The 11011-nt window shown below is 39.9% G+C and overlaps 2 protein-coding genes across 2 annotated transcripts in view; both read right to left on the bottom strand.

The window, feature by feature from the left end:
* lad1 (ladinin) overlaps window positions 1-5317 on the bottom strand; it is a 12895-nt gene extending 7578 nt beyond the window's left edge. The window contains exons 1-5 of the mRNA XM_015031134.1: window positions 5131-5317; window positions 4436-4618; window positions 3781-4057; window positions 992-1071; window positions 325-490 (exon numbers count right to left, since the gene is read on the bottom strand). Of these exons, the coding sequence (XP_014886620.1) occupies window positions 325-490; window positions 992-1071; window positions 3781-4057; window positions 4436-4618; window positions 5131-5168 (744 nt within the window). The 5' untranslated portion in view covers window positions 5169-5317. The remainder of the gene's footprint in view (window positions 1-324; window positions 491-991; window positions 1072-3780; window positions 4058-4435; window positions 4619-5130) is intronic.
* A 1514-nt stretch (window positions 5318-6831) lies between these two features.
* Window positions 6832-11005, bottom strand: tnni1a (troponin I type 1a (skeletal, slow)). The gene is made up of 8 exons (XM_015031147.1): window positions 10931-11005; window positions 9158-9198; window positions 9034-9040; window positions 8902-8943; window positions 8308-8439; window positions 8135-8224; window positions 7841-8017; window positions 6832-7275 (listed from the first exon to the last, which is right to left on the bottom strand). The coding sequence occupies exons 2-8, from the start codon at window positions 9169-9171 to the stop codon at window positions 7171-7173; spliced, it is 567 nt and encodes a 188-aa protein (XP_014886633.1). The 5' UTR covers window positions 9172-9198; window positions 10931-11005; the 3' UTR covers window positions 6832-7170.
* Window positions 11006-11011: the final 6 nt, after the last annotated feature.

Below are 11011 nucleotides of genomic sequence, written 5' to 3'. Positions count from 1 at the left end.
TCATTTTTTCAAGGGTAGCTCTTTGGGGTTGCTTGTGGGGAGGGGGGGGGGGGGGACTAAACTTTTATTCTTCAACCAGCAGGGGGTGCTGTTTCTTTACTTGAACTGGTGGGCTGTGAGTTAAATTCAGTTCGGTTCGGTTTAAATAACATTAAACCGAACTGAATGCCAATATACGGTAAATATCAAGTCATGCTGCTCTACAAAGAAAGCATTTCACCTGGTGAGCACTTTGCAGTTCATTTGACAAGCAAAACAGGAAGTTGAGATAAAGCTGTAAATTATGCCGTATGTCTCTATATTTGAGTGTGCACAGTGGACTACCTCCTGTGCATGTCCATTCTGAATGGGGCTTTGAGATCCATGGGAGGATGTACTCTGGCAGGGCGAGGGGCACGGATCCCGGGGGGACAAAGGCATTGACGGAGAACCAGGGCTCATGGGTGTTGTGCGGCCCGACGGAGCGTTGTCAAGGGAAATGGACACAGAGCTGCAACAGCAGAAACACGCAGGAACTTTAAGATTAATCTTATAAAACTGAAAAAAAAAACTTTACAAACAGACTTATTTTCTTCCTCTCTTCCATAAAAACGAGATTAATGGAGTGCATGACTAATATTTGCCCTTTGCACACAATGTCCCTCCTGAGATGTGGATCTGTGCACATCCTCTCGAGTAACAGTAGGCAATAAGTCACACAAAAATGTCTTAGCGTTATTAGAGTGAAGAGGACTGAAAAAACACAAGCATCATGTTTTTTTTTTTGTTTTGTTTTTTTTGCTAAAGCTGAAAATCATACTTTCTTGCCCATTTTTTATTATGACTTACTTTGTTTTGGTCTTCAACATCAAATTCTATCAGAATTGAAATTTATGATTGCAAAGTATCAAAACTGGGCATGCAAGTCCAAGGGTTAATAAATAGCCATTAATTAAATATGTATATCTCATTAATAGCTACATGTTAATAAACATAAAATGCCATTATTAACCTGACAAACTTGCGCTCTGGGTTGGAGGCTGGTTTGGTTTTAGGTGCAGGCTCTCTGCTGGATGACTCTCCATTTTCATGCTACCAAACAAATACAAAGAAAATACAGTAAACATAATTAGTCAGAGCACATTGAATGTTTTCAATGCTTTTGTACGTATGTACCTGTAACACACCTTACCTTACATTACATAACACAGTATGGTTATGTCCTAATTTGCAGTTGTACTGTAAGACTGTATGTGTAAGACCAGATAAGGAACAAATTATGACTTTAAACACCTCTTATCTGGGTGTTAGAGATGTTTTGCATGGTCAGTTGCTTCACAGAAAGACTGCAATTCCAGTAACTGCACGGCAGTATATTCAATGTTTAACTCTAACCCTTTTTGCATTTTACCATTTTGCAATAGTCATATTTTAAATGCTGTGTGTCCAAGAAAATTTTAACTATCTACAAAACTATGTAGGCTATAGCTTTTTTTTTTTTGCACTATGGCTAACATAAGTCAGTTGACTAAAAGCTTTGGCTGCACATTGTCCCAAAACACAGTTTATACATTAAATGAATTACATCTTAATATTAGATTCAATTCTAGGTGATATAAATGTGGAACACCAACATTACACATGATATAAATTTGGCTCTACTTTAACACTATGCACCTTTTACAGATCTAATTGACTCAAATGCACACACACACACTCACACACACGCACACACACACACACACACACACACACACACACACAAAAACCTAGCTTCATCTCAAAATAGCTCAATGAACTGCAGCCATATTTTAAGACAAAGGCGACACTTGGGCTCAGCTGGTCCGAGACAGTGATCAGTATCCAACATGCTGAGACTCTGTTGCTGTAGAACTTAAGAAATGATTTACACAACTTTCCCTCTGCGTGGGGTAAGATGCCGGCAACACTGCAGCGTTGTAGTTGTCAGAACTTTGTGAAGTATAAATAGGACAGCTGGGAGTCAAGGTTTCGTAAGTGTATTTCTGACTAATTTGACTAAGGAGTTATCTGTCAGATGTCCAAATGGAACCATTTCACAACAACCATTTGTCCAAAAGAAAACTATAATATAAAATGTCCATCCCAGAAGTCAGAAGCAATATTCTAAATGACAGAAGAACATAACACTTGGGTCCCAGATTTTAGCTACGTGGCATACACTGTTTATAACTGCAAAAAAATAAATAAATAAAAAAGAAAGAAACAGTGAAGATCTTAAAATTCAAGTATTGTCTGGCTTTTTGTGTCCCTCGATACTTCCAATATATGTCAACTTGCTATTTTGCCCCCTTTCATTTTCTTATGAACTTATCAAGTTTACCAGCAGATTGAGGGAAGGGCAGATTATTAGCTCTACAATCTAATTAAAACTTCCCTTTGGCATTGATCTCAACCCTCTCAGCCGGATTATCAGAAAAAGAGAGATAACACAAGGCTGCAGAGATAAAGTGAAACAATCACAAATCACAAATCACCTCAAACATTAAACTGTAAGCCAAAAGAGAACAATGCATCGAATCAACCTAACCAGGATATACAGGAAACAAGGCTGTAAGGAAGTCAGCAATAACCAAGTCTTTTGCTCCAAATAAAAGCTTCTGAAAATCCGAGCTGAAAGGGAAGAGCAAAGTCCAAGTCACCAGTGCAAACCCTCTGCCAATCATCAGATAGCCTGTTGCAATCATAGCCTGACCAAAGGATGAGATATAGGTAATTCATATCAAGACAAGGAAGCGTCTCGTAATGTGTAATATAAGGCCAGCACCCGGAGACACAATGATAAAAGGAAGAAGGTCGACCAAGGGCATTCAGCCATCAGAGCCACCATGTACATTTGTAAGACACCCGCTGCTGATGAAGTGCTGCATAAACATATCCATACAAAGGAGAGGAAGGAGCCATCTTCAAAGCGTAAGGTCCTGTGTACCACCAGCTAATTGAGAAAGTGTCTGATTTAAAGAAGCACTGCCAATGGCTAGAGGGGGGTGTGAACTGAATGGCAGGATGAAGACACTGGCCATGGCATCTCTGGAACAGGAGCACCAAGCAGCAGATGCTGGAGGTCTCCCACACTGGACGAGACCTCGTGCGCACGGTTTAGTCATTTCCTGTTTAAGTTTAGTACAGTTGTAGCTTTGTCAGCATTCAATGCCTTTTGTTTCCAGGTGTTTCCATCTCTTTTTATTAGGACTTAACTATAACTCAAGTAAGCCTTAGCTGCTTCCTTTTCTTCCTTTTACTTAACCTTTATGCTGTAATCCCTCACATTCTGCATTAAGAAAACATTAACAGAACTATGTATGAGGTCATCATAACGACATAATTATTCTCTTCGCCGCTACCTGGCTAAAAAAAAAACCCTGATTCATTTTAGGACTGACTTATCCTTAAAAAAAACAACTTTTTTTCTTTGGGTGTTCACCTTTTTAAACACTTCCAACTCGTGTGTACAGTTGTTGTTTCTGTGCTTGTTTGGCCACCGTAATGTTCTTGTGCAACTCAAGAAAGGGAAACTGAAGAATGTGCACTGCATTAACCCCACCCACTTTCTCTGGCTGGGAGATAACCACTGGATGATAAAAAATGTAGCGTGTATGTGGACTTTTGCATAAAAACTGTTACCACACACACACTCAGGGGAAGGACACTCAGATTCGCACTGTTCCCTCATATGTTGAAAGACGGTGCAGAAACAGACACTAATTCACATGAACGTCTTCCAATATGGTTGAATTTAAAGCAAGAAGTCTTTTTACTTACTTGTGTTTTTGTACTGTTAGTTCTTGCACTGCTGTTGCCGCTGCTGGTGGGACTGTAAGAAGACGTTTTAGTCGGCGGTTGTGGTTTGTACACATTGCCCTTATCCTCATCCAACTCCCCAAGAAGGACCACCCTTGCTTCTTCTTCTCCTCCGCCTTCCTTTGAATCACCCTCCTCTTCCTCTTTCTGCCGCCTTAACACCTCCACTTGCCTCATCCTCCTTTTTTCATCACGCGTCCGCAGCATCTCTACAAAGTCCAGCTGTATCTGCTCAACACTGAGAAAAAAAAAAAAAACATCACACGCACCTTTATGATTGGAGGGCTTCTAGAGAGAGCACTGAAAAGATCTGTAGGCTCGCTGTCCGGTCAGGTTTCTATGACAAAGGGCTGTTTAGTCGTTTCTCTCTCTTTGAAGACTGCTTGAGCTCCAGATACTTAGTTGCTAGTGTGCTTGGAAGCTTTTCATACATTACAAGTGTGTTTTAAAAGTATGCTGATAACAATCCAGAAAGGCAAACTTTAAGTACCCTAGTCACTCCAGTCAATCCTAAGATTAGGAAAGGGATCCGAACCCCTTTAAATATACATATTTTTTCTCTTTTTTTGTGCAGCTCAGCTATATATTCATGAATAAAACAAAGTGTCAAGTCAACCTGCTGAGGCCTTGAGAAGCCTCAGTGGAAGACTCGGTCCCAGAGGTGCCTCCACTTGTTGGTGGCGTTCTGGGCGAGGGGCTGGAGTCCCCATCTTGGTTGGGCGTGCTGCTGCTCTTCACCCTCCTCCTCTTCTCTCTCTCCACTTCCTCCTCATCCTCCATTGTCCACTGACGAGCAAGGCTGAATGAGGATGCACACGAGAGAAATAGTTTCCAAGTATTAAACTGATTACGAGACAAAGAGACACTTGGTTTGAAAGCATATGGAGAAATTGTTGCCAAAGCCGATCTATCTGTTTTGGTTTCATGAACAGTAGAGATAATAGTAGAAATAACCGTTACACAGAACCTGTTCCGCTTGTTCAGGCTTCACAGTTCTCTGGGGAAATTTATCAACAACTTCAGTCTAAGTGACAAAGCAAAGCATAACTCACCACGAGGGACAAGTTCCTGCAATTCAAATGCAAATAAGGATTTTCTAACGACTTAAAACAGTAAAACATGGAAATGATTAATCATTAAAAAAAATTAAAAAAAGTTGTCCCGACATGATCTAGCAGCCAAGATCCAGTCTTCGTTTTCAGAGTGAAGCCAAAAGCTTTATATTAAAATGAAAGCGTGTAAAGTGTCACTGACACTTCACAACAACAGGTGTCATTGTCCCGTTGGCAGAAAAGCCAGAGTTAATCTTACCTGGACAGAGCCGACCAGTTTTTCCGACTGATGGACATGTTGGAAGAAAATTATAAGAATATTCCAGTTCACTCGCAGATGGTGAAGTCAGCAGGCAAACTCTCTGACAGAGCGAGTAAAATTAGAGTTGGTGAGGCACAAAGCAGTCCACCTTTAGCCAGGTGCAGCTCATGGAGGCATCACATGACCACAGAGGTGAGCCTTCGACAGAGAGGGGAGGAGGGGAGTCTCTCCTCTCCTTTTATGGTGAAAGTGTGGCTGTGTCATGCTTTCTCATTATTATTAGTATTATTATTACTACTAATAATAATTACTACTGATAATAAACATGTATAAGACTTCAGGTATATCATTTACACCAAGTTAACTACAAGGCTTTTGTTAGATTTTGACAGAGTTTTAAACTATTTAAAACAAAAACTTGAACAAGAAGAATAACGACAGAAACAAAACACGCAAGCCAAAGTTTGGCCAACACGTGCATGACTGGCAAAACAACATGTTTGACTCAGCTTCTCTACACGCATGTGTATTAACGTGTGTAACGACGTTCTTACAGTACTAACTAGTATGTTTTTGTAACTGGCAGTGAGGCTTTTTCACACTGTTAGTGAGACTCTTTACCTTGTTGTCGGAGACCACACCTTCCTCTGTTGTGTGTCGGACTCTGACCCAGGTTCAGTTTGAGCGAGAGAGAAAGCAAGAGACACACACACACACACACACACACACACACACACACACACACACACACACACACACACACACACACACACACACACACACAGACTGCCCACCTTATCCGCCCCTAACTTTGCAACTTTCATAACAGTGAAGAGTTTGAAATAAACCTGCTGACGAGTTAACTACCTAAAGTCTAGAGTCCTTGATTTGTTCTGTGTACTTGTGCAAACATGAACCAGCTTCCCACACATGTGAGGAAAAGTCTGCATCAAAGTAAAATGCTGTCTAGGAGTGCTGCTTTGCATGTCATTCTTCAGTAAGTTTCTGCAGTTTGACATTTGACCTCTGCGTGGTTGCACTCCTTTAAGATCTGAGGTGTTTGTTTGCCCAGAGTTTAAAATACTTTTGTCATCATTGTAGCTCTTTTTAGAAAATAAGCTAGATAGAAATCTATTTCCAAGTAGCAACATTTTGCATTTGCATTCAACCAGATAAAGTGTTCAAAAAAGGATGAAAGGACAGTTTTGTTTTTTATGGACATGCAAAGCAAACAACTGTTACAGAGGTGTGCAGTGAGGATACTTTCCTATGCTTATATATATATATATATATATATATATAAGCATAGGAAAGTATGCTTATATATAGCATACCTAGATGTTTTTGCGATACAATGCATTTCTTATATTTGTTATTTGAATGAGTAGTTTTGATAAGGTATACCGTTTTTTATGAATATGTTTCTATGTCCTTTATTTTGAGTTTATAAATTTTATCTTTCATCTTTCAATTTTATCTTTCACTGTTCAGCATCAGAAGTGTGTGTGTGTGCGTGTGTGTGTGTAAGTGTAACGGCATTGGTTTGAAAAAAAAAATCATTTTTAATTTTAGCAAAGACATCGTACACTTTAATTTGAGAAATTTATGAGAAAAACTGAAGGCAACACACATGACGGTGACAACTGAACACAGTAAATGTTCAAAAATGCCACGTTGAATAAAACATATTTGTCTACTTTTTTTTATTCCTTTAAGACATGGTGTTACAGCTCACAAACCCACCGCAGACAGATATAGTTATGACGAAACCACATCAAACATGCAGTTCAATTTGCATGATCCCTAGCTTCATTTGAGTGCGGTGCATATTGTTTTTAAAAACACAATTTTCATTTCACTTTTAAACATATTAGTTGGAAAACTTCCATTGCAGGAAAAAAAAAAAAAAACACAAAACAAAGCTAGATGCAAATCAAAACCAAAAGCTAAATGAGTGGATAGAAGAAGACAAAATAGGCAACACAAAACAGCAGCAGATCAACAACAGCGATTAAGAAGACAGGCATCTTTCTGTCTTCACTGAGCCGAGCCTTTAGCAGCATCAAACATCTTCTTCCTCCCCTCCATCCCAGACATGGCCTCCACATTCTTCCTCCAGTCGCTGTCCTCCACTGGCCTCTTCTGCAGACAGATGAGCAAATGGATGATGTAAGAAGAAGTCTACAAAAAACCCAGTACAAGTTTCTTTGTTGACGCTGTGGAGATGAGAGGCATTAGGAAACCTCATTGTTTGCTGAGCCTTCGGGACCTGTTCTATAAAACGGAAATCCCCATAGAGAACAGTGGTTAGCCGTACTTGTGGAACTGGTTCCTGATGTATTGCTCACAGAAATTCACGGATTAGTGCAAACACACACACACACACACACACTGGTACACACCTAAACAGACTAATCCAAAGATGTACACACTCTCTGACAAATGGTGTCCACTGAGCAGAATTAGTGACAAAAGTGTACAATTGGATCTTTGTATCATGTACCACACCTCCACCCTGCACTGGCCAACTATTGGATTACTCAAACACACCTTTTACACACACACATAATCACATTGTTCAGGTTTTTCATGGGATCCTGAAGACTGACCTCATAAATGTCTCAAATCGGCACCCTGAGGAAAGTTTTTCATCTTTCTTGGGCTGTTTTGATTGTCTGTTTGTGAAGTGTTGTCTTTCTAAGCCCACCTTCTCAGTGTCTTCTTTCTTGACGGACTTGAGATTAGCTCGAAGATCCATGGACACTTTGTGCTTGGAGCCCAGCAGTGAGCGAAGGATGGCGTCAGCAGAGACTCGGACACGTCTAAGATTAGGCCTCTTGAATTTCCCCCTGAGGTCTAGAACTTTGATGTTTAGGTCTTTAATCTGATCCAGGGAGAGAGAATCGAGAGATATGTAGTGGGCCAGCTGCAGGGTGTTCTCGTGTGGCTGTACCATCACCTGTATGACTGAAGATAAGCATGATTGTTACCGTTAACCCACCTCGCGTGTGTTAAGCATGACTTTGGCCTCAATGTCATATCGTTCCTCATCAACCACATCGATCTTTGCGTGGAGCTCTCTACAGAGATCCTGCACACAATGCACACACATTTCAGAGGATTTCACATGTTGACCAAACATATGGGAAAAAAGTATATCTGGTGGATTAGTACCTGAAGTTGAGCAAGACTGAAACCACCGGTGTTCAGAGGAGGCGCTTTCTCTGCAAGGTACTTCTGTTTTTCTTCTTCTTTGACAAGAACCTCCTGCTCCAGTTCCTCCTTGGCCTTTGCCACCATCAGGCTCTGGACAAACAATTCTCTCTTAGCAACTTTTGATTCAAATTTAAATGAAAATATTCAATCATTTGTTCTTATGGTATTTGTCGAGTGCTGCCACGCCGGTGTGCTTGAAAGCACCTTACATCAAGAGAGATTTAAGTTCTCTTGCGGTTTTGTTCATGGAGTGTGGACTTGCTCTACCTGGGTTTTCTTTGGACACTCTGATTTCCACTGACAGTTTAAAATCATGTAAGATTAAGTCATTCCTTTATATGTGTGTCTATATGTGTGTGTGCCTTATTTTCTATGCTGTGTTGCATTGTGATACACTGTATGTCTCCACCTCCTTACCTAGTGACCAGCTATAACGACTAAGTGCGCATGGAAGAGGAATACATGGCATTTGTCCATCCCTATTGCTCTCTTGTGGTCAAACACCCACATTACATAAAACATAATATAATATTTGACAGTGATGTTTCTTACCTTAAGCATCAGCTTCCTCGAGGCTGATATTTTTGATTTTCTCTGCATGGGCAGGAGATTATCAGTACATGTATGTCATTTACACCAAGGCGTTCTCATTGAAATTATTCCTCGGTTAAGAAATAGTCTTACCTCTTGTCTGTAAAGGAAGATTGGGGAACAATTTAACAGCAATCTCAGAGTAAAGCGGCAATATTTGTTTTGTTTGCGACTGATTCAATGGTCTATAAAGGGAAGGCAAAGTTTAATCACTCACACATGCTCAGGCATCCTGCTGATGAGGTCTCTCTGGATGAGCTGTAGAAGAGATTAGAAACATAGCAGTTGTCAGCGTTTGTCTCTCAGCCTTTGATGGACCTTATCATCTGTCTACACTCTTCATGCTCGTTTGTGGAGTGGGGGCTAACAGGAACTCTCTAACTGTTTAATGCTCTGTTTGGCATTTAAATGTCAAACATTACCACAAAATATCACTTTACAAATAATAATTTCATAGGGGACGATTAAAAGTTTGTTATTTACTTTTAATAAATGAAATTGAATTTAAGCGCCCTGTATGTGTGAGTGTGGCGCTCGGTGATGGTTTCATTTGAGCAATATTAGCAATTTTATTTTGGACGCAAATACCAATAAAACATTTTAATTACAATTTGAAGGGATACACAAAGAGTTGTTCCCATTCATTGTGTATCCTGTCCATCAGGGAATAATAACGCTAACATGTTTATCTAAATCATATTATGAATGAATATATTAGTTGAATCAAAGTTAGGAGCTGTTGTATGACTTAAACATGTGTGTGTTGGAGGAAGAATTTAAGGTTGGACCAGTTTTAGCAGAATCGCCAACACTAAAGTCCAACTTGTTTCCAACACAATTTTCCAATGAACACTACAATTTACTTTGTTTTGTCAAGGGCTATATTATTCAAAGTTTGTTACTATTTCAGTAACCTTTTAAACAAGATTTTTATTTTGTTTCAAACCAATTTGAACTAACTGTGGTTGAGTACAACCGAGTTGCAGTTTACCGTTCTTTTATCTAGCTCATCAATACCACAATTTTGGTTGGAGTAGTTTTTTTTATTTTTTTTTTACACACGTATTGGTCATTGGCGTGAATTATAGGCATAGTGAGCTGATCACATGGCACAGCTTTAAAGCTTTCAGTAGAATGGCATTTTGTTAAGTGCCCAAGCTACTGCTCTAAAGTGACATTTCTCCTGACTTTCTCCAATGGATAAATCAGTGCTGCAGGTCTTTTATAGTAATTCTCAGAACTGATGATTTTCAGTTTTTGGGTGAATGATATTTTCCCTTCCCCTCAGCATTACAGGCTTCTGTTCTTTATCCACAAAGTTATGAAACACTCACCCACTGTCTCTGTTCCCCCCAACCCCCTGCATCAACATTCCCTCACCATTTTTATTTAATCTCTGTTATGAATGGCACCGCACAAGATGTTTTGGTTTACGAGGGCTACAATCTGTTCCAGTGGATTAGGAAAATTCCAGAGTGTAAACCCTCCCTGATGTCTCCTCTTGTATCGTTCATCCCCATCTTTCTCCTCAGGATTATCTGTATCAGAGGAATTTGGAGTGGACTGGACCATCTCCCCAAATAGACCAGACAGCTGTGGAGAGGAGCTGAGCTGAGCTGCCCAGCCTGGATCAAGGGTTCACTGTTAGCAATTTGTGGATGCTCACGAGCCTCTGTGATGCAGTCAGCTTGGCGAAGCAAAACGAAATTTTACATCTGAAAAAAAACATCTTTCATTTACATCTGATCCAGTTAAACATTACTTTAATATCCAGTTAGATACCGCTCTGTTGTTTATAAGCAAGACAGAAACTAGATTCAAAGATATAAGGAAATATAAATCACAAACAAGAGAAAAAAACAAACATTGCACCAATCTGTAAGTAAGATGTCAGCTTCTCACATTTACATTTTTTGTATACCGTCAAATGTACGCAATCAGACTGACAATGTACCTAAAATATTTTTACAACACATTATAGAGGCCTTACCAGTGTCTAAGAGAAGAAGAGAGCAACACGCGTGACAGAGGCAGGGCAGACAGATCAGAGATGAGCCCAGTCGTTCTGCAC

This window comes from Poecilia latipinna, unplaced genomic scaffold, assembly GCF_001443285.1.
Source record: "Poecilia latipinna isolate Pla-1442-1.1 unplaced genomic scaffold, P_latipinna-1.0 Scaffold199, whole genome shotgun sequence".
Taxonomy (NCBI): Eukaryota; Metazoa; Chordata; class Actinopteri; order Cyprinodontiformes; family Poeciliidae; genus Poecilia; species Poecilia latipinna.
Note: the sequence above shows the minus strand (reverse complement) of the source record. Positions and strands in the feature narration are given on the sequence as shown.

Coding starts and splice junctions, on each gene's coding strand:
- tnni1a (XM_015031147.1), bottom strand. Junction 8,225..8,307: donor TCAGTCTTGCTCAACTTCAG/GTACTAATCCAC, acceptor CATTGTGTGCAG/GATCTCTGTAGAGAGCTCCA. Junction 8,018..8,134: donor TCATGCTTAACACACGCGAG/GTGGGTTAACGG, acceptor TCCCTGGATCAG/ATTAAAGACCTAAACATCAA.